The sequence below is a fragment of the Gracilinanus agilis genome, chromosome 2 (assembly GCF_016433145.1).
Source record: "Gracilinanus agilis isolate LMUSP501 chromosome 2, AgileGrace, whole genome shotgun sequence".
NCBI classification, from domain to species: domain Eukaryota; kingdom Metazoa; phylum Chordata; class Mammalia; order Didelphimorphia; family Didelphidae; genus Gracilinanus; species Gracilinanus agilis.
In genome coordinates this window covers 151,428,324-151,452,133 of record NC_058131.1, presented here as the reverse complement: position 1 = coordinate 151,452,133, position 23,810 = coordinate 151,428,324, and the positions used below count along the sequence as shown (strand labels likewise).

General features: G+C 39.6%; 1 protein-coding gene and 1 pseudogene across 1 annotated transcript in view; one reads left to right on the top strand and one right to left on the bottom strand.

Moving 5' to 3' along the window:
• ACOXL (acyl-CoA oxidase like) overlaps positions 1 to 23,810 on the top strand; it is a 511,038-nt gene that overhangs the window by 421,709 nt on the left and 65,519 nt on the right. Inside the window, exon 15 of the mRNA XM_044659510.1 lies at positions 8,081 to 8,151. Coding sequence (XP_044515445.1) covers positions 8,081 to 8,151 — 71 coding nt within the window. The remainder of the gene's footprint in view (positions 1 to 8,080; positions 8,152 to 23,810) is intronic.
• LOC123236579 lies at positions 5,568 to 6,474 on the bottom strand (annotated as a pseudogene).

The window sequence follows — 23,810 nt, the reverse complement described above, 5'->3', positions numbered from 1 at the left end:
AAAGGCCTTTGGGGTGGCCTAATACCATCTACACTCCTTCCCCTGAATTGCAGCAAGCTCCCTTGCATTACAGTGGTGCTTTAGAATTTACAAAGTGTTTGCATATGGTAACTCATTATTTGATCCTCACAAAAATCCAATAAGGTAGGTGCTTTTAATATCCCCATTTTATAGAAGAAGGAACTGAGGCACAGAAAAGATAAGAGGTTTGTTCAAGTCACACATCTAACATAAGTAGCTGGGTCAGGATTTGAATTCAGGTCTTTCCCAACTCAGTCTAGTGTTCTTTCCACTGAATCAATTAGTCAGTGAGGTTACGTGACTAGAAAAAAATGGTGGTAGCATTCATGGAAATGGAAGGTAGAGAAAGGATAGACAGACAAGTCAGTAGGTTTTAAGGAAGTTGATGAATATGATTTGGGACATGCTTAGTTCAAAGTAACAGCTGGACACTCAAGTGTAGATTCCTATAAACAGTTTGAAATATAGGACTGTAGATTAGGGGAGTTGGCGGGCAAGTTGTATAGATTTGGAAGTCATTGGCATAAAGACAGTAGTTAAAGAATAGATGAGGTCTTCAGGGTGACAAGGTTTGCATTTCATAAGCCATGCGCTCTAAACAAAATATAAAGCCTTACCTAAACAAATTGTTAATCTTGAAAAGGTGTCTAAATATTACTTCCTTCACCTCAGACATTAGCCAGAGTTCATTCTTTAGTCATGTAATAGCATGTTACAACTAAAATCTAAACCATAGCTAATGTCAACATTAGCTAATGTTGACCTTCTTAACTATAGCCATTGGTCAATGTCCAGAAGGTTTGTGAAGATAGAACTTACATAAATTATCTGGATAATTTAACAATTTATTTCAACAGATATTTAGCAAGTGCCCACTCTGTACTGGATGAATGTATTTCCTCCATATTTAATTTTTTAGCTAGCTTATTTGATTCATTACAAGATTATCAAAGTACTTAGAATAACACTTAGCATAATGCCTACATAGTAGGCACCTTAAAATTTTTTTTCCAGATTGCATGTAGACATAATTTTAATAATCATTTTCTGACATTTTGTGGTCCATGTTCTCTCCCTCCCTTCCATCCCTCACCCTCTCTGAGACAGCAGATATGATATGGATTGTACATGTGTTAGCATGTAATATGTATTTCCAAGTTTGTCATGTGGTAAAAGGAGGCAAATATTGCTTATCCTAGAGAAAAATTAATGAAGGAAATAAAATGAAGAATGGCATGCTTCAATCTGCATTCTGAGTCCATTAGTTCTTCAATGACTTTTTCATTATGAGTCTCTTGGAGTTGTCTTGGATCCTTGCATTGCTGATGATAGTTAAGTCATTCACAGCTGATCAGTGTACGTTATTGCCATTACTTTGTACAGTGTTCTTGTTTCTGCTTATTTCAGCTTGCATCACTTCATATAAGTCTTTCCAGGGTTTTTCATGATCATCTTGTTCATCATTTCTTACAGCCCAATAGTATTCCATTAGAATCATATACCACAACTTGTTCAGCCATTCCCTAATTGAAGAGCATCCCTTCAGTTTCCAGTTCTTTGCCATCACAATAAGAGCTATTATAAATATTCATAGTCACTTAATAAATGCTCATTGGCTGCCTGATAATCTAGTTAAGCTTAGCTTTGGTTAAATATTTGCTGTAATATTCTCATATGGAGGGATGCTGCAGTGTTAGAGACTTGAAGGACCCATGTAGAGTAAGTAAGCGCAAAGTTGTTTTCATAGTCTTCAAGAAGAAAGAGGGCTTAGGGTGGAATTTGAAAGGATTTGATTTATCATGTGGAGGATGAACTCTGATATAGTTTATCACATCAGATGACAGGTTCTGTTTGATACATTTGGGATAGTGTGTCCCATATAACAGAGGCATAAAAGTAAGAAGAGGTATTATGCAGCAGCAGAGCATGTTGATTTAAAGCCAAAAGGCCTGAGTTTGAATTACAGTGATACTATTATTAGTGTGACCTTAGCCAATTTATTATATCTCCTTGAGACTTAGTTTCCTCATATATAAAAAGATAGCATTAAGCCCTAAGGCCCCTTCCAGTTTTAATCCTATGATCCATGTGACAAATGCAGAATGAAAGACAGTATTGATGCTGAAGATAAAAAGCTGTTTTATGTGTGACTGAAGCTAGTCTGAATACCAATAGTTAAGCATCAACCCCATTTGGGTTTGGGGATGACTGGAAGTACATGGACCCAGTCTGTCCTGGCCTCAATCTCCAGGCCTAAATATTTACAATGTGGTAATTTTCCCTAGGCATCACAGTCTTTTCTCCCCATTGCTTCTTTCTCAAAGGGGGGGGGAATTTTCAAAGCAATCGAAAAGATTTGTTCGCTGTGGAATATGATGAACTGGAAACGTCAATGAAAATCAAGATTCAGTAATTTTGCCTCAATTTTCTCACCTGTAAAAATGAAGATGATTACATTTGCCTTACCTAATTCAGTAAGCTGTCAGGAAGAAAGCACTTAGTGATTTGTAAAGTTCTAGAAATGTGAGTTATTATGAATGTGGGAAAGTAGTATATTGGTTTATTTACTTTGTTTATGCTACCTTATTACAAGAGGCCATGTTACATAATTAAGTAGCATCACCAAAGGAATATTGGTGTTAAAAAAGATGTACTTTTGTGGGAAGGAGCAACTTGTGATTGTCAAAAGCACGTACTGTGCAGTTTTCCAAATGCAATCTAGTGTGCCCTCTTCCTCCTATTCAATTCCCTCTTCCTCCTTTTGAATTCTCAACCTAGCTTTTGATCCATCCGCATTGCCTGTCCAAGATATATGTTCTCATTCAATAGGCTTCCTATCCAATCAAAATGGTGAGTGACCAAAAGGGCAGTGAGACATGCCTGGTAAGAGTAAACAGGCTGAAGCACATCACCAATGACGTCTTTAAGAAGTGACATAAAAGATATAACCCAGGAAATGTACTATCAGAAAAGGTCAGTCAGACATCTAGTGAAAGTCAAGGATGGATAGCCTATGTGCTATACTCATAATCATAGAACATTCAAAGACCCAGAGTAGGACTTCTTAAGCTGGGGTTTTTTAACTTAAAAATGTTTTTGATAACCACATTTCAGTATAACATTTCTTTTGGGATGTTATTTATTTTATTTTGTACATTTAAAAACATGATTCTGAGAAGAGTCGTATAAACTTCACCTGATTGCCAAAAAGACCCATGACACACACACAAAAATTTAAAGAACCCTGACCTAGAAGAAGGCACCCTGCGTCTTAGGTAATTTATGTAAGAGGAATTATGGAAGGGCATGAATAAGAATCGTATTAAATTTAGGATAAGGAAGCATATTAAATTTACAATCTTTACCATGGAGGCAATACCCACTTAAACAAAATCATGGTTTCATCGATGTTATATAAACAATCTTATTTTTAAGTAAAAGATGAAGCATATACTGTCTTGTTTGTTTTTTTTCTTCAATTCTTGCTACTCTCAGTCACATGGGATGAGCCAGAACCCCGTTATCTCTTAATGGTGTCCCCACATTGTTGAAGAGGCAAGAAGGAACTTCTAACTTCTACTTTCTGATCTTTCTTTAGCATATATTGTATATCTTTGCCCCAGGAGCCTTCTTTAATGCTTCTCTTCCAATGCATCATTAAGGACATCATTTTAAATTTTATTTTGAAAGCAACTCTTTGGTGTTTAGTTAGTCCAGGCTTCCCAGACCTCTGATAATTGCGTCTCAGAATAAGAAAAGTGCATTGTTAGACAGTTTGCAACAGCACTCCTGAAACAGAAATAGAACGTTTACTCTCAGTAATTAGTTTTGGTGATTCACAGCTTAGAAATGGCGTTCAGGAATGAAAAGCCATTAATAGGTGTACATTTTAGCCCTCTATTGTGAATGAAGAAGGAAGCACAGGGACTGTTGTCTTAACCACAGTCTAGCACAGTGCCTCCAAAGCCTGGCAATAAGTGCTTAACAAATGTTTTTATTTTCCTTGAACCTAGTAATTCCTGTGAAAAACTCTTACTAAGAAGTTAGGGCTGGCTTTTTTGTTGTTATTTTTGTTTTCCAGAAAACCTTTGCCACTATCATGTATTAGTCAGCCGTCTTCGTACTACAAAATGAATGCAGACTAGTCAATTAATTTTTGTTTTTAAAGGACAACAGCCTCACAAGGTTTTCAAATTCAACTGCAGAAATATAGGGTGGGGGAGGTTCAGCTAGACAAAAGGTCAGATGCAAAAGATTGTGGTTTTGGGTGGCCTGCAAGCTCCATATGAGTCAACAGTGTGATGTGGCAGACAAAAAAGATAAAACAATCTTTGGCTGAATTATGAAAAGGATCACATCATAAGGAAGATGATGGTCCTATAGTGTTATGCTTTCGATCACGTCTTTTTACTGTGTTAATTTCTGGTTACCAGAGTTTAGGAAGAACATTGACAGATGAGAACTTGTTCAGAAAATTATAGCAGCAAGATCAGTGGCCTTGATATCATCCCGTAGGAGGATAATTTCAGGAACTGGAAGTGTCTAACTTGGAAAAGATAAGAGTTAAGGAGATGGTATAAAGGCAACATGATCATTGTCTTCAGAATTTGAAGGGCTGCCATGAGATTTGACTTGTTCCTCTTGGCTTTGAAGGATAGAACCAAATGTAAACAAAAGGGAGAAGTTACAAAGAAGCAGACTGTGGTTCAATTTAAGGAAAATCTTCCTAGTAGTTCTAGCTTTTCAAAAGTGGAATGAGTCACCTTGAGAGGCTGAGTTGTCTTCTTCATTGGAGGTCTTCAGGCAAAGTCTGGACAACTATTTATCAAGGGTTTTGTAGACTGAGTTATTGCTTGGGTACATGTTGGAGTAGTTGAACTTGGAAGTCCCTTTAAAAAAAAAAAAAACCCTTACCTTCCATCTTAGAGTCAATACTGTGTATTGGCTCCAAGGCAGAAGAGTGGTAAGGGTAGGCAATGGGTGTCAAGTGACTTGCCCAGGGTCACACAGCTGGGAAGTGTCTGAGGTCAGATTTGAGCCTAGGACCTCCCATCTCTAAGCCTGGCTCTCATCCACTGTGCTACCCAGCTGCCCCCAGAAGTCCCTTCTAATGCTAAGATTTTGTGAAATTTTTCAACTAGAGGAGAATTTGTAGAAATTTCATGATCAATTGAAATGTATTTTATTTTATTTTTATCTTAGATAAATATGCAGAACAAAGACTACCATATTTTAATTATTTCCCTTATCCCTTGTAATCTAGTTCTATAGATCCATAGTTCAGTGTGGTTGATAAACTGTGAGAAGTTATTCAGATCAACTTTAGATCTTCTAGTATCAGAGTCAAGCCTTGCTACAAATATTTAAAGAAACAATCACTACCTCCCCAGGAATACTATCTTCATCAGCAGAATTATAAATGGATGATATCTTTCCTAGGCCAAGTCCAAGGTGGATGCGAAGAAGGAAGAGTCTGTCTACAATACCCTCTCTACATAACTGTGGGTCAGCAGGAAAAGCAACTTTGCTCATATGAAAAGGGAGCTTTATAACCCTGTGGAAGTCAATACATTCATTTCTCTTGGTTTGAGGTTATGGACCCATGGAGCTGTTTTCTTTCCTTCCATTACTGAAAGGTCCAACTTAGGTGGCTTGAAGGCTGCTGGGTCTTCTGCAATTCTAGTAGCCTGAGCCCCAATGAGCTCCAGTGGTGATGGTTTCCAAGTACCTCTGTAGGACTAGATACTGAAACCTAAATCGGATTTCTGAAGGTTTTTTGGCCCCAAACGCCTCCATTTTTCAGAGGAGGGTTTGACTCTATCTCCATTTCCAGAGTCTATACTGCTGATGTCTAGGCCCTGTAAAGAATTAGAAGAAACCAGCCTCTGGGCTTTTGCCTGGGAGAAGAATGGGGTGTGCTTCTTGGAGTGGACTGGGCCAAAACAGTCAGTCTATCTTCTTTTGTTATTTCTCCATTTTGCAACTTCAATTTATGGACTGCCTTCGCCACACAATGGTACTTGGCTTCTTCTGTGGTGAAGCCTTTATGGGGAGTATATCCTGCGTCTCTCAGCCCTGCTTGCTGTTTAAAGCATTGGATGCTCTCTTGTGACTGTTTTGTAATTAGAGAATTCATGATGACATGCCTAGCTTTGGCCTTCACCACTGGGACCTTGTTCATTTGGTCAATGAAGCTGAGGGGGTTATGGAAGGAGAGGACAAACTAGTTTCTCCATCCTCAACCTTGGAAAGCTTCTGATCTGGGATGACAGGCTTTTCTCATAGAACCTTACTGCATGTGTCAGATGAAGGCAGAGTCATCGGTGTGGCATCCTCCAGGACATGATCATAACTAAATGTCCCACGATGTATTCTAGTTGGTAGGGACATCTTGCCTAGAAGCCCACCTGCGCTGTGCTCAATGGCAGGCACATCTGGTTCTCTGGGTGCCATGAAAGACTGTGATCCGAGTGTTTCTCTAGATAAATAGGAAGAACTCTGATTCCCAGCTGGGTCTCCATGGGGAGGAGGAAGGGGATGGAGGGGGGAGCTGGGAGATGGTCCGCAGTCCAAGGCTTTGCCATGGTCAGGAAGCTGAGACTAACAAGGCTCTAAGCCCCCATCACTCTCTAAGCACCGAAGCATGAAGCAAACCGAGGCCGTGATGCAACTTACTCCAAGACCTAAACAGACTCAGTAGAGAGAAGCTAAGTGAATGAAATGTATTTTAAATAATTCATATTTCTTAACTTTTCTTAGTTCATTTTTAAAAAGAATGACATCCTTCATTTTAGATAGTATGTGTTATTGGAAAGGACTGACTTGCAAATATTTTGAGAGTTAATAGAATTCACATGAGGTAAGACAGAGCAGAGTAATGTATAAGTCGCTGACCTTAAAGTCAGGAAGACCTAGGTTCAAATCATGCTTCAGGTATATACTAACATCATGACCTTGTGTGTAACCTCTCCGAGCTCTAATTTCCTTAATTTGTAAAATTAAGGAAATTAAAGCACCTACTTCATGGAGGATCAAATGAAATAATATAGATTAAAAAAGCATTTTAGAAACTTTAAAGCAATATATAGATGTTAACTATTATGATCTTTACTGAAAAATCACATCAGAAACTATTGCCATACTAGCAGTAAAGGACTTTTAGATGGATTTATTATCTGAAAAACCTAGTAAGCTTTGTGATGGAGTAAACTTAAATGTTAATATTACTGGTAGTTTATAGGCCAGTTTTATAAACTTGTGTTAGTGTGAGACTTCTCACACTAACTCTGTCCTCCATACAGAGGATATACTCTATTCCTATGTACATGAAAGGTAAGATTTGACCCCACAGTACAATAGAACCATTTTAAACTTTACCACATGCTTTACAAGGGGGGTTTGTTCACTAATATTCAACAAGTATTTATTAAACACCTACGAGAGTCAAATAAGCAAAGATAGCTGTGGCTCAGTGGGTAAGAGCACTGGACCTAGAGTCAGGAAGTCTTGAATTCAAATTCAGCCTTAGACACCTCCTAGTTGCATGACTTTGGGCAAGTCACTTAACCTCCATATGCCTAGGAGGCAGCTAAGTGGTTCAGTGACTAGAGTACCAAATCTGGAGTTGAAAAGACCTGAGTTCAAATGTGGCCTCAGACATTTTCTGGTTGTGTGACCATGGACAAGTCATTTAGCCTCCAATTGCCTAAACAAAAAGGATCCACTGGAAAGGAAAGGAAATAGCATTCTAGTAGCCCTTGCTAAGAAAACTCCATGAATTATAGTCCATGGATCAGGAAGAATCAGAAATGACTAAATGAATGAACCCCAGCAGCCTGTAAATACCAGGGATAAAAAGATAAAAGCGGGGTAGTGGTGGGGGAATAGCCCCTGCCCTCAAGGAGTGTGCATCACTGTATTGTTATTTCTACAAAGAAACCCAAAGAAAGTCCAAGATGGCATTTGATGTATTTTACAACATAAATGTTCCACTCGTCCACAAAAATGAAAACTTTAAGAAAAGTAACCTAGTTCACCATTTTAATTTCTTCTTTTTCAGTTACTTTAGAGCAGTTTTCTTTAGCGGTGGGGAGCTGCCCCGTTCGGGAGGACCAGACTTTGTTAATGAAGGTAGGTTATCAGATAAAGTGCTTATTTCCTTATAGCCTCCTAGCATTTTTATTGCTCTAAGGATAGTTTCATTTTACAAGAGGGAGTAAATTTATCATCTCTGAATTTTTACACTCTGTGGGGATAAACTTGTCATCGACGAGTAGGAGGGTTGCTGGTTAATGAGCACAACTGCTGCCTGTGGAGTTCATGAGAGTGACAGGAAAGTGGGTGTCAAATACTAGCAGGGAATTTGTTTAACTCTCAAGAGATTGCAGTTGGTTCTATTTAAACTAACCTGACAGTGTCTTGCCTTTTTTTTTTAGTAGATTTATGAGAGCTGGCCATGTTTTATGGCTCTCCCTATGCTTTTTAATTAAGGCAAGGGTTTCAGTATGTCCCTCATCCTCACTTTTGTGTCTACAATGAATTGCTAATACAAATTAGATGGCACATATTACCAATGGAAATACATCCCAGTGTCAAAAGGTTCATGCTGCTGAGGGGAAGCATAACTTTATTTATTTTCAATTGCAATTGTTGTCTTTTTATTTCTTCCAGTTAAAAAAAAAGAGAGCAAAGGTTTACTGTTACTAACATTTAGGTTGTATGCAAGGCTAAATCCAAAATATAGAAGTGTTTGTTGAACAACACGCATGAGTTAATTAAAATTATGCCTTTAGAGGGTGAAGCCAAGATGGCGACTTAGTGGCAGTAAAAGCTGGAACCACTGGAGAATCCTCTCAAAACTATGTCTTTAAACAGTTTGGCCAAGCACAGAGAACAAAAAGAAGTGTTTATAGGAATGTAGATGAAAATATTAAATAGCTAAAAGCTATTAAATCTATTGAAATAGTTTCTATTAAGATAGAATCTATTAAATCTATTAAAATAGATTCTAGCAAAAGCACACACACATGCATAATATTTATTCTTTACCACCAATAGCTTACACATTCAGCATCAGAGTCCAGATATCTGCCCTTAACTTGGGGCTTAAACATTTAACTGCTGACAGTTCTAACAGTTCCAGCACTATACTATTAGGAAAACCCCTTCTCTGGCCATTGCACCAGGAACTAAATTCCTAGGCCCAAACACTAGACTATGTTTCCTGTTACTATAGAAAACTAAAACATATTTAAATTTTTTTAATGGGATGTCACTATAAGTGGGTTTTAAGTAATTTGCTTGAGATAAGGTATTTTGAGTCTGTCCATTTAAAAACATTTAACATTTAACATACCTAGAAATGTTCATAATGTTATACCTCTCCTTTAAGGAAGCAATGAAGATTCTGAAGTGAAAGGCACAGGCCAAAGGACAGTTTTCATTTCTGAAAATTGGCCCTATTTAACAGAAAACCATCCTGAGTTTGGCTCTTCTTTCATCAAATAGAATCCAGTTAGACTCCAAAGAGGCACATGTAAGCAGAGTCCTCTTTATTTGGCAAAGAAACCACCCAACCTCGGCTCAAAGTTAAAAGGATTCCCTACTTGGCCCTTTGTCTGTTTGTCTGCCTATTGTCTCAGGGCAATAGATTTCTCATAGGTAAAAATGAAGTCTGACAAGATCCCCTAAGACGCTTTCTAGCTCTCTAAGATCCTCTGACCCATTTCTGAGTTGCTCTTTCAATATGTGGGGCAAAACTTTTTCCTCTATGTGAGGGATTCTTAACCTGGGTTTCTGAACTTAAAAAAAAATGTTTTTATAATTGTTATTTCAACAAAATTTATTCATTCCACAATCCTATTTAGTTTATACCTTTTTGTAAAGCAAAAAAAGCCTGGAGCAACTTCAGACAATTTAACTGTAATATTCTCAGTTTTATCTTTATTCTCAACTGTATTCTCACCCCAAAAATCTAGGGCTATAACCACTATTACTAAAAGGTATTTATAGATAGAAATATGTCTGTAAAGTGATCTTCATATAGTATCTAATTTGAGCCTCACAACAACTTTATAGATAATTTTATAGATAAGAAAGCAGAAGCTAAGAGGAGTTAGATGAGTTGGCCTTGCAAAGCCCTACACGCTACCTGTGGCCTCCTCTACATCACCACGTATGAATTAAAGCAGGAGTCTGACAACCCTTAAGTCCTAAGTGGTAGCACCTTAGGAATTAAGCATTTTGAATGTGTGTTCCTGTAAATTCTAAGGATTGAGCAGGAAAGACATTTTTTAAAGAGGGAAAGAGAAATAATTAGACCTGGTATTTTTATAGCTGCTTTTTTATAAACCCCGACTTTCTGTTTTAGTAACAACTTTAAGGCAGAAGGACAAGGGCCAGGCAACTAGAATTAAGTGACTTGCCCCGGTTCGCACAGCTAGGAAGTGTCGGAGGCCAAATGTGAACCCAGGATCTCCAGTTTCCAGGTCTGGCTCTCTATCCACTGAGTCACCTAGCTGCCTCATCATATATTAACCTTGTTGACCTTTACTATAAAGAGGGAATTGTGCACTGTTCTCCCTATCTAAGAGCTTAATACATTTGTAATCAACTTAAATGTGGCAAGAGCCTGTGGCAAAATAGCAATGTGATCATTGGAAAGACAATACAGAAGTTGTTTTGATAGATTCTCTAACACAGGCTGTAGCTAACCACAGACACAGACCTAAGGACAGACACCTAACCACAGACGACCCTCCTTGTACCAATAGAGAGAGAAGCCTTGTCTAATTTTCCCTTTTGTATTTCTGTCTATCAGTCATCATGGTTACGTGAGAAGCAGCCTATTGCAAGAGATGGGGGATCACTGTGCTAGGAACATGGAAATGGGATTCTAACCATTAATTAACTTTATGATCTTGGACAAGTAACTACACTTCTCTGGATCTCAGTTTCAAAATCTGCAAAAGGAGGAGCTTAAACTAGATCTTGAAACCCCTTTCCAAATGCAGTTCTTTGACCCTAAATGAGTTTCAGCTTGCTGATTCTTTAGACCCCTGTTGGTGAACCTATGGCACCTGTGCTGGAGAAGGTGGTTCCCCTCCCACTCTCCACACATCCTGAGGACATTTCTCACTTCACTCACCCCTCTGCCAGCAGCCCAATGGGAACGCTTCCTCCCTCCCCTGTTCGGGATAAGGGGAGGCTCGCATGTGGTGTGAGGGTTCTAATTTGGGCACTTAGTCTCTAAAAGGTTCACCATCACTGTTTTAGACTATTCCAAATTGACTCCATGCTGGCAACTTGGTTAACTAAGGGTTAATATTTAATAGCCTCAAAGCACTTCATAAATATAAATAAGTCCATAAGCATGTATTAAACATCTACATATGCCAGGCACTCTACTAAGTAGTGGGGAGATAATTAAAGGCTAAAAAAAAATAAAGGGCAAAAAGAGTTCCTAAGGAACCCATGGTCTAATGGAGGAGATATAACAGAGTATAATGCCAAGCTCTGTTTGGGATGAATTGGAGATTCTCCACAGCAAAGGCACTAACATGAAGGGAGATTGGAAAAGGTTTCCTCTAGAATAGTGATTCCCAAAGTGGGCGCTCCCACTCCCCTGGTGGGTGCTGCATCGATACAAGGGGGCGGGTGATGGCCACAGGTGCATTTATCTTTCCTATTAATTGCTATTAAAATTTAAAAAATTAATTTCCAGGGGTGCTAAGTAATATTTTTTCTGGAAAGGGGGCGGTAGGCCAAAAAAGTTTGGGAACCACTGCTTGGGACATGAAGGAAGCTAGGGAAGCCAGGAGGTGGAGATGAGGGAAAGGAAATGACTGAAGTAGGGAGACAGGATCTCTTAGGGGAGGAGAAAAAGGATGCCAGTGTCACCACATCGAAGAATAGGTGATAGAGAGGGGTGGAATATAAAAGTCTGTGAATACCAGACAGAGGACTTTGTATTTGGTCCTGAAGGTATGTGAGTGTGTATGAGAGTATGAATGTGTGTGTCTGTGTACGTGTGTGTGTGTGTGAGTATGAGTGTGTGTATATGTATGGATATGTGTGTGAGTGTATGTGTGTATGAATGTGAGTGTATGAGTGTGTGTGAGTGTGTGAGTGCATATGAGTGGATATGAACATGTGTGTGTATGAATGTGAGTGCATGAGTGAGTGTGTAAGAGCATGTGTTTGAGTGAGTGAGTGTGTATATGTGAATGTGTGTGAATATGAGTGTGTGAGAGAGTATGTAAGAACATGTGTGTGTATGGATATGTATGAATGTATATATGAGAGCATGTATGTATGGGTGAGTATGAGTATGTGTGTGTGTGTGTGAGAGAGAGAGAGAGAGAGAGAGAGAGAGAGAGAGAGAGAGAGAGAGTGTGTGTGAGAGATAGAGAGAGACACACACACACACACACAATCAGACTGGCAATCACTTTGGCAGCTGAGCGTAGGACTCAAGTGAACCCCTTGAGACAAGGAGACCAGCCAGAAGGGCATTTCAGTAGCCCAGGCATGAGGTGAAGAGAGTCTATCCCAACTAGTGGCAAGGGCAGAGGAAAGAGTGGGATGTCATCAACAGGTCTTCCCAACACATTAGATATGGGGGAATGGGAGAGAGTGAGGAGTTAAGGCTAACATGTGGGCTTTAAGCCTGGGAACTGGTAGAATTGTGGCCCCCTTGACAGTAACAAGGTAGACAGAGATGGGGGACAATTGAAGGGGACAATTTTGGACAGAATTGTAAAATCTCAGAGTTAGAAGGGCTCTCAGAGGCCATCTCATCCAAGCCAAGAATCCTTTCTGCATCAGATCTGACAAGTGTTCATCTTAAGGGCCTGATGGGACTTCTCGACCTTTTGGTGTATCCTAGCCCTTTTGATAGTCTGGTGAAACCCATAGATCTTTTCTTAGAATAATGTTTCAAATGTGTAAAACAAAATGTATAAGATGACAAAGGAAACCAATTATATTGAAATATTCTTACCCAAATGTTTTTTAGAAGAAATTCATAGGCTCCAGGCCCCACAAAACCCTGCTTTAGAATATAAAGATCTAAACATGTAGGTGAAAAGGAGAGTCTAGTGAGAAAGAACCTACTACCTACTAAAATAGCCCATTCCACTTTAGTCATTTTAGTCATGTCTAATTCTTTATGACCCCATTTGGGATCTCCTTGGCAAATTGGGATGGTCCTTCTCCAACTCATTTTACAGATGAAGAAACTGAGGCAAACTGGGTTAAGTGTCTTGTCCAGAGTCACACAACTAGTAAGTATCTGAGGCCAGATTTGAACTCAGGAAGATGAATCTTCCTAACCTCAGACCCAGCATTCTCTTCATTATGCAACTTAGCTAAACTCATTCCACTTTGGGATAATTCTAATTTATAGTTGGTGTTAAGAAATAAAATGTAAACAAAGTGTCAACAGAGACCATATTTAATCTCTATGTAGTCAACACTTTGGTGCTCTGTAGGTATGGAGTTCACTTTGTGATCACCCACAGAAAATCTTATCCCAGGATGGCTACCTCCCATCACTCAGGCTATGCCCAGGTTATTTCATCCAAACTTTAGTTGGTGTCTCTCCTAGGAATAAAAAATCACTTTAATATCAAACAAAACATAATTAGGAAAGAAAAAAAGTCCTGCAATAGTCTTTGAGACAAAATACGGCATTTTCAAATGCATCCCTTGATTTAGATTATCTATCAACTACGGTTAATTCTTCCTCTTCTTCTGCCCCACTCCACTCATCCCCCATGATAAATAATGTAAAACTGCTAGGTCATAGAATTATAGATTAGATTTGGTGCTGAGGGACCCTTAGAGTCCATCTCATCTAACCTCCTCTTTTTGCAGAGGAGGAAACAGATGGGAATTAAATTATTTTTCTCAAGGTCACAGAGGAAGGTGAGATTTGGAACCAGGTTCTCTACGTCCAGAGCCAACTCTCTACTGGACTAGATTGCCACTCTTAATTCCCTAGGACAGGACCATTGAATCATATATTAAGGGTGGAAGGGATCTTAGAGGGAAATCTAGTCCAATTCCTTCATTTTACAAATAAAGGCACTGAGGTCAAGGAAGTTTAGTTACCTGCTCAAGGTCACATAAGTAATAAGAATCAGAAGCAAGATCTAAATCCAGGTCTTCCTGCTTATTGACACAGGGAGAAAAGTACTGGGCTTGGAATTGGAAAGACTCATCTTCATGAGTTAAATCTTGCCTCAGATATTAGCTGTATGAGCCTGGGCAAGTCACTTAACCCTGTTTGCCTCAGTTTCCTCATCTGAGCTGGAGAAAGAGATAGCAAATCTCTCCAGTATCTTTGCCAAGAAAATCCAAAATGAGAACTGAAATGCCTGAACAACAACAACAACCTCCAAATCGACAGTCAGGTCTCTTTCTGCACCCTGCTGCCTTCTGTTCCACACCAGACCCTGGTTACCCCTGAAACTGAAGCTTTGGTCTGTGTCACCTACCACACCCCAATCCAGTAACAGCCTCTTATGCTGTCACATGGGATAAAAGGACTGACCTTGCTCCATGTAGAACTTTATAACTTGTTTCAGTTCATTATAGAAAAATAGTTATGTTGCCATAAGCCCCACTAGATATAGGAAATTCCTTCTCCCCCTTAAGCAGAATAGTTTTCGACACTCTGGTATGTTTGCTTTCCAAATGATAAACACTTTGGTAGTAGTACCTCCCTCCAGAAAGAAATCTTCACATTGTTTGCTTGGGGAAGCACAGGAGGAGGTGGGTGGCAAGATATGTAGATGATAATTTGGTCTGAGGAAATAAGTAGAACGGTTTCAATACCTACTGTCTAACCAGCTGACACGTGCAAGAGGCCTGTTGGGCTGGGGGGGGGTACAGTTTGCGAGCTCTGGGGGGGGGGGGGCGCATTAGGCTGCCCTAGCATGGACATAGCCCAGCTATCTAATGTGACTGAAATATTTCATTAGCAGTGCCTTAATACCTGATTTGTGGTTTGCTATTTTTCAATCACATCTGACTCTTCATGACCCCATTTGGGGTTTTCTTGGCAAATATGGCATGGTTTGCCTCCTGTAGTTCATTTTGAAGGTGAGGAACTGAGGCAAAGAGAATTAAGTGATGTGCTAGTAATAGATGTCCCAATTTCTTCTCAGGAATTTTGAGTACCTACTTCTCTATTTTAGCCAGAAAAAAAATGGAAGTAAATTTTTTGGGAGGGACCTTTCTTCATTCTCTCTCACTTTTCCTTTATGATGGCAACATCTCTGTCTAGAATTCTTCCTTTGCATTACATGGTTACTGGAGAAGAACCCTCACAAACTTCTGAATTATCATGGGAGTCGAATGTTGTCCTCTCAACTTCCAAAGTCCATTCTCCTTCTTGAAGCATATGCTTCCCCTATCTTGATGTAAACACAAATTGCAAGGAATTCTGGGCTTTCCCTACAAGATGACTTCACCCCTAGCATGGGAATGGATGGCCATTGAAGAGAAGAGAGGGAATTTTCCACATGACCGCTCCATTGATTTTCCTCCCCCGCTCAAGAGGCTTAAAAACACCCCAGCAAGCTGGTTGTCTAGTGTTCTTTAAATTGTCATTGTCATAAAGATTATTTCTGCTTGATTTGTCCCACAGTTCTCCTCTTCCCCACACTTGCTCCAGGAATATCGCCCTGCTCTAGGGACGAGTAATTGAGCCATTTTGTGAGGTACCACTGGTCCCCAATGCAGACGGTCTACGATTGTCCCACGGTCTCTTTTGTTAGGTTTTGTGTTTTGGAGAAGGTGGAGCACACAAGTACTGGGGGCCTCTGCTCTCCTGGTTTCAATGGATAGTTGCCACGGTAACCAAGCCATCTAAACAGGCTGTTTGTTGAGGGGACTCTCCAGGCTTCGAAGGCAGCAGGGAGCTATAGCTTCTATAGGTCAGGTGGGAGCTTTGGGTTTTCCCCCACTCCTCCATTCTAACTGCTCTTTCTTTTTTCTCCCTCTGTGTAGGTGGCAGGTCCTTTATAACACTAAACCTGCTCCCAAACAGTTAATTACAAAGGCCTCTCTTGCCCCACCCCATCATGCTTACTCTCCCATGACAAAGAACTTCATGGCAACTTGCTGGGTTTGCTTCACCTTAAAGCCGAAATACTAACTGTAACTTCAAACTTCAACCTTAAATCAGTCAAACAAGGGTTTCCAATAGTTCTATCTTAAGGTTCAAATGATAAAGGAGGCAAAATTTGCCTGCAGAGCCAGTTCCCCTCTGCCTCAGTTGCCCAGGTCCCTCATGGCGTCCTCATCTGCATCTCTCAAAATCATTATTTTCCTGACTTTGACTCTTAATAGCTATGTGACCTTTGGCATGTCATCTAACTTCCCTGGGCCTCAGTCTCCTCGTTTGTAAAATGAGAAGGTTAGACTAAAGGGCCTTTGTGGTTTCTAGATATAGAAGCCTCTGAACCTTTAATAATCTTTATTCCGGACTTCCTGTGTTCCAGGCAGTATTCTGGGCATGAGGGATATGAAGACAATAAACGAAACAATCCCTGCCTTCAAGAAGCTTATGCTCTCTTTGGGGGAAGGGAGGTGGCAGCCAATATATATAAAGATGAACGGATAATAATTAGCAAAAAAGTTCAATATAAATACAAACTAGTTTTGTTCATAGTGAAGGAGATACTGAGAGATTTGGAATCAGGTTCTTGTGGGAGGTTGCTTTAGAACAGAGTTAGAAGAGTGATGCAGTCAAACCTGTGCTTTGGTAATATCTGTCTGGGTAGTGCATGGAGGTCCCATACAGTAAGAAGAGTTAGAAGGCTATGGCAGTGATCCAGATGAGATATAATGGGACTTGAGCTAGGATAAGAAACATGTCAGGGAAGAGTAGGGGAAATTTTTGAGAGGTTATATAGAGTTAGGGCAGAAGACACGACAAATTAGTGGAATATAGAGGGAAAGGGAAGGGTCCTGGATGACCCATAATTTCTACTAGTGTGTTTCAGGTTTGTTTGCTCCAATGCTACAAAGGCCTGTCCTAAAGGGCCCACCATGCCCAGAGGTGGACCAGTGAGCCAGCTCTAAGCTGAGAAGTAATAGAAAGATCTGCTCAACTCCATAAGATCATTGTCATGGTACCTGAAATCTGAGGGGGCTCAGCAGACAGACCATGGGGCCTGGAGTCAAGAAGACTTGTTTTTCAAATCCAATTAGCTGTATGACCCTGGGCAAGTCACTTAATGTGTTTGTCTCAGGTTCCTCATCTTTCAAAAAGGGATAATAATCACCTATCCCCCTTGGTTGTTATGAGGATTAATGAGATAATATTTGTAAAGTGTTTAGGATGTGATAAGTTCTACACAAATGCTAGTAGTCATCAGTGTTATTAATTATTATTAATATCATTAGAGGGTGTCAGGGTAGAAAAAGTGTGGGACTAGTTGCCTAGAGTCCCAGATATCAGTCTATACCACACTGTCACTAACCAATATATGACTTGGGCTAAGCTCTTCACTTTCCTGAGCTGTAGTTGAGGAATGATATGTCAGAAAAGCAGAAATGGAGGTGAGAAAGTCAAAAACAAAGTTTACCTACTTCATGATTTTGCTTCAGTGATCTTTGTGTAGGCTGGAGACTTTGGGATCTAACTGTAAACAATTGACATTTATATTGTGTATCAAAGAGTTTTTTATTGTCATCATCTCATTGACTTCTTACAGCAATCTTGTGAAGAGGGTCGTATGTTCCATAATATTGCCAGCTAGAAGGGACCTCTGAGGTGAGTTTCACAAATGAGGAAACTGAGTAGTCCCAGAGAGAGGAGTGATTTGCCAAGGTCATATAGGAGCTGGGCTGTGTTTTCAACCAAGTCCTCAGATGCTTGGCCCCATAGGTGGAACAAGGATAGAGAGTCCAGCCTGGAGCCAAGAAGACTCACCTTCCTGAGTTCAAATTGGTCCTGACCCCTGGGAAGTCACTCAACCATGTTTGACTCAGTTTCCTCATCTGTCAAATGAGCTGGTGAAGTAAATGGCAAACTACTCCATTATTTGTGCCAAGAAAATACAAAATGGGGTCACAAAAAGTCAGACATGGCTGAAATGACTGAACAATAAACCTATGATTCTAAATATGGTGCTTTTTTTTCTTAGTATCCATTTATGGCAGTCTTGAAACTGAAATGCTTCTCAGTGACTATATGTAAGTTACCTACTATTACTGCAGGTCATGGGACTAAATGTTTGAAGCATATCCAAGTTCCGTAAGAATAGCATGTAATATTATAAGACTGACTACAGTAGGGGCATCTAGGTAGCAGAATAGATTGAACCCCAGGCCTAGAGTTGGGACAATCTGGGTTCAAATCTGGCCCAAGACACTTTCAAACTGTGTGACACTGGGAAAGTCACTTAACTCCAGTTTCCTAGCCCTTACTGCTCTTCTGCCTTAGAATCAATACTTACATAAAAGGTAAGGGTGTTGTGTTTTTTTTTATAAAGAATGACCACATTTTAAGAATCAAAAGTGCCCCAAAAAAGAAAAATTTTGTTCCCTGTCATTCTGTCCTCTCAACTCCTCTTGATGGTCCAAAATCAAAGATCTCAGGGAATAAAAAAAAATGCAGCATCCAGTTATAAAAGCAGACGTACAGGTTTTCAACAAGGCCAACTGGCTGTGCAGGGCAGAGGTACCTGAATTCTGAGGTTCTTTGACTAGGGCTGTTTGACACAGGATCGATTGAGAAGCCCTTCTTACAAAATGTTGAGTCTTTGATTTCCTATCAGCCCAGCACTAAAGGATGTATCTGATTGCAGCCTCTTCTGGAAAATAGGATGGGGAAACAGAAGAGGAAATGACTTGACAGAAACAAGAAAATCAGAAATATTCAATGGAAGTCATGTGTAGGAAATTGAGAGCAAAATGTGCTCCTTGGAGGATAAACCAGGCAGACAAAGAATGAGTGAGAGAGTGCTGTCTGGCCAAAGTTTTGTCATTTCACCACTTAAATCAGAAGGTCAGGCTCCTGATATTCCCAGGAGAATTTTCCAAGTGACTTAGCCAGAAAAGTGCAGAAATTCTGTCAGATTTCAATAATGTGGATCGGGGGGGAGGGAGGGGCAAACAGTAACCTACTGAGTGAGTGATCATGATCGGAGTGATAACAGTTCTCAAAGTGCAGATTTCAGTGGATATTAACACTCCAGTTATGCAGGAAGTTGTGTATTTAGGCTGATATAGGAAGCACCACAGGGTACAGGACTGAAACTTCTTTTCTTTGCTCTCTCTGTACTAACCACATTTGCTCTTTGATTAATAACTAGAAATGTCATGAGATTTAGAGAGAAGCTTTCTGCTAAATTAGCACTTGCCCATCTTTTCCGATTTCCCTCCCTAGTTTATGCCGTCTTCTTTGTTTTGCTTTTAAATGATCAGAACTCTACTGTCTAAGATAGTAGATAGTTGAAGTTTTGAGGTCCAATCCTGTCTAAACCAGCGAAAATTTACTAAGCACCTTCTACGTCCAACACACAGGGTATCCAAAAACAACATTGGCATATTGTCCCTGTCTTCGAGGAACTTCCAAGGCAGGATGAGGTAAGGGGAAATACAACATGAAAAAATAATTTTACAAATAGGCTTTGAGGTGGCACAGTTGAGAGAGTGCTGAATCATGGAATCAGAAAGATCTGAGTTTCAATCTTCCCTCATACTTCCTAGTTGGGTGGCCCTGAGCAAGTCACTTATCACCTAAACCTAGAATGTCTCATCTTTAAAATGGGAATAATACAGCCACTCTGATGTTTGTATTATATGAGATCATAATAATAGTAATAGCATTTACATGGTGCTTCAAGGTTTTGCAAAAAGGTTTACATATGCTAACTCATTTGACCCTCATAGCAACTAATGGAGGACAATGCTTATATTATCCACATTTTTCAGATAAGGAAACTGAGGTAAAGAGAGGTTAATTGTCTTGCCCAGGATCACATAGCTAGGAAGTGTCTTATGTTAGATTTGAATTCAGGTCTTCTTGACTCCAAGGCCCACATTCTATCTGCTCTACTAATTAGCTTCCTCATATTTGTAAAGTACTTTAAAAATGATAGAGTGCTTGCTTTCTCTGTCTATCTGCCTCTTTCTGTCTCTCTGTCTGTCTGTCTGTCTGTCTCTCTGTTTCTGTCTCTCTCTATTTCTCTCCCGCTCTCCCTCCCTCCCTACTTCTCTCTCCCCTGTCCCTCCTCCCTCTCCTCTCTTCTCCTTACTTTGGGGCTCTGGCCAACGTATGAAGCAGTGGATTCTCTTGCCAGAAGAAACACTCAGAGGTATAGCAAAAGTTGTCTTAAACAGGAGGTCTGCTCATCTTTTCAAACTGATTGAAGAGGCAGGAATTAGAGCTGAGCCTCTTTTGGCTAAAAGCCTTGGGAAGATTGATCTGGGAGAATGTTTACAACTAACTCCTTAGGAGGATGTGCCAGGCCACTATTTATAACTCTGTTTTCAAGAAGGCATTACCTCCTCATTCATCTCAGGAGGTCATTCAGGGTGTTGTCTTTGATTCATCCATTTATTCAATAAACATTTATTAAGCTCTTACTGTTTGAAGAGCACCATGCTAGGAAACACAGTTTGTATAATGTGTAGGATGACTCCTGTACCCTGCCTAAGTGCTTTTCTTCTGGTGAAAGGGTTGTTAATTATGTCCTTGCATCTAAAATCTTCCCAACAAGTGGTGATTCTTGCCTTTGCTCCAGGACCATTAAATAAGGGAGAATCTGCTGTTCCCTGGAGAAGCCTATTTCATTCTTGGACAGCTCATGTCAAATTTCCCTTACACTGAGCCTAAATCTAATTGTCTACAGCTTCCACTTTTTGCTTCTAGTTGATCCAAGTAGAAGTTAAATCCTTCTTCCACCTGAAAGCTGTTAAAGGTCTTGAAAAAGCTTCCATGTTTCTCCCAAGTCTTCTTGACTCAAGATTTAACATCCTTATTCCTTCAATCAATCGCATTATTTGAGATCCTTTCACAATGGCCTATCTTGAGAATTCTTAGATTTATAAACCTCCTACCAAAAAACAGGGTGGTACAAACCAAACCCAGTTCTTCAGCTAGAGTCTGACCAGAACACAGGACCTTGCTAGCCCTGAACACCACTCAGACTAATATTATATTACTTTTGTTGGCTATCATATTGTTGGTCTTTGTCTCCCCATTCCCAGCACCAAAGTGATTTTTCTCAAGTACAGTTTTAACCATGTCACCCTTGCCCGTTAATAAACTCCAGAATTTCTCCTTTACCTCCAGGACTGAGGACCTTAACTTTGTGTCTTGAATTCCTTGGGCGACAGTCTACTAAAGTCCATGAACCCTTTCTCAGAATGTTTTTAACCTCACAAGATAAAATTCCTAGGATTACAAAGGAAACCAATTGAATTAAAGATAGAATTTTTCCTATCCAGGTTCACCCACTCCAAAATCTGTCTCCAGACCCCTTAAGGGTCCATAGATCCCCAGTTAAGAACTCTTGCACCTAGGATAGTAGAAACTTCTCTGTTTGGCATTTAAAGTTCTTCACGACTTGGTCACCTTGTATTTGTTTTGTGCATATTTTGTATATCTATCTATGTTGTTTCCTTCATTGAAATCTAATCTCCATTTTGTCAAAGGTTTTTTTTTCATTTTTTTTTTCTTTGTATCCCTAGCAACTAGTGCCTGACACATAGTAGGCACTTAGTAAGTATTTGGGGGTTGGTCAGTTTAAAAAAAATTTTTTACATGAACCTTTGTGTTACCATACCTCTCAGTCTTATATCTGGGAAATTGATATTTCCAACCTGTATACGACTTTATGTTTATCACTATTAAATTTCATTTTATTAGATTTGGCATATCTTAATTTAGATTTTTTTTGTTTGTATTCTGACTGCCATTAAGCATGTTAACTCTCCTTTCTAGTCACGTGCCACTTCAAATTTGATAAATATTCCATCGGTACCTTTATTCAAATCAAATTAACAAAGTATCAAATACCATAGATGGGGTCAAGTATAGTTCCCCAAATCACACCCTTACAGATCTCCCTGCAAGTTGACAACTAGCCACTAATGACTTCTCTTTGGGCCTGATCTTTTCCTGAAATCTTGGTAAAACATGACTATAGCATTTCCCTAATCCACCAGTCTACTAATATTGTCAAAAAAAGGAAATGAGTTTACTCTGTCATGACCTATTCTTAATAAAGCCACGCTGACTCTTGCTTGTTTCATTTTCTAGATATATGCTAACTGTCCTTCTAATAATACTTTATAAATTAAGCCAGTGACCAAAGTCCAACTTTCTGGCCTATAATTTTCAACTCTATTTTTTAAAATCAGTCAGGACATTTGCATTCCGGCACTACCCCTCGAATTCATCATAATCTCTCAGTGATCATAAAGGGTATCTCCAAATAACATGGTGGAGTGGAAAAAATACTAGATTTGGAGTCAGAGGAACTTGATTCTTTTTTTTTTTTAAATCCTTACCCTCCATCTTAGAATTAATGCTGTATATTGGATCCAACAGAGAAGAATGGAAAGGGCTGGGAAATGGGGTTAAGTTACTTGTCTAGGATCACACAGCTAGGAAATGTCTGAGGTCAGAATTTGAACCCAAGACCTCCCATTTCTAGGCCTGGCTCTCAGTCTAGTGAGCCATCTTGCTGTCCCCAAGGACCTAGATTCCTATATTTCTCTGCTACTTTCTACCCCTTCAACATCAAGAGAATCACTTAATATCTCAAGCCTCAGTTTTCTCATTGGCTGAATGAGGGGTTTATACTAGGTGGCCTCTAAGGTCACTTTGCACTCTAAATTTAGAAGAGATGACCAGTTTTTTCTTCTGTCATCCATAATTATCATCCTATACACTATAGATGATGCTTAATTCCATTTTACTGTTTTTCTATTCATTGCCAGTGTTAGCTCAGAGCTTATCTTAGCCACAATATTCCTGACACTATTCTTACAAGACCATGCCACTCTTTTAAAAAGTCATCTTCAGCTGCATCCTTTGCTCCCATCTTCTAAATGTGCCTTTTGAAATTTAAGTTGCTTAGTGACTCTCCTGTGCATCTACATTGGTTTTCTTAGATAACACCAGGTTTTTGGCCTTATCTGAAATATCTTTCTGATTGTCTTTGGAATGTCACCCTTGAGAAATTCACTTTCCTTCTGGTTTGGTCTTATGCATGTTGTAGAATTTTAGGCCCTTGTATCCTACCCTTCTTTTCTTTGAACTCTTTGACATCTGCTTTCCCCAAGTATACACTAGGCTCTGCTTTTCTCTTCATCTTTCACAAATTCTAAGATTGTGTGCTCCTTTTGCACCAAAAATTCCCATCATTTTCTCCTTAGCAATCACTTCCTCTAATTCTCTACCTTCATAAATATTAGATCTATAGCAGTTCTCCTTCACTATCTCCTCTACCTCACGAAGAATAAAATCATTACCATGTCAAGAAATTATTAACTAGGGAAGGTAGGTAGAACAATGGATAAAGCACTAGGCCTGGAGTTGGGAGGACATGGGTTCAAATCTGACCTCAGATAGTTACTAGCTATATGATCCTGGGCAAGTCACTTAACCTCAATTGCTTAGCCCTTATTGCTCTTCTATGTTAGAATTGATACTAAAACAGAGGGAAAGAAAGAAAGAAGGAAAGAAGGAAGGAAGGAAGGAAGGAAGGAAGGAAGGAAGGAAGGAAGGAAGGAAGGAAGGAAGGAAGGAAGGAAGGAAGGAA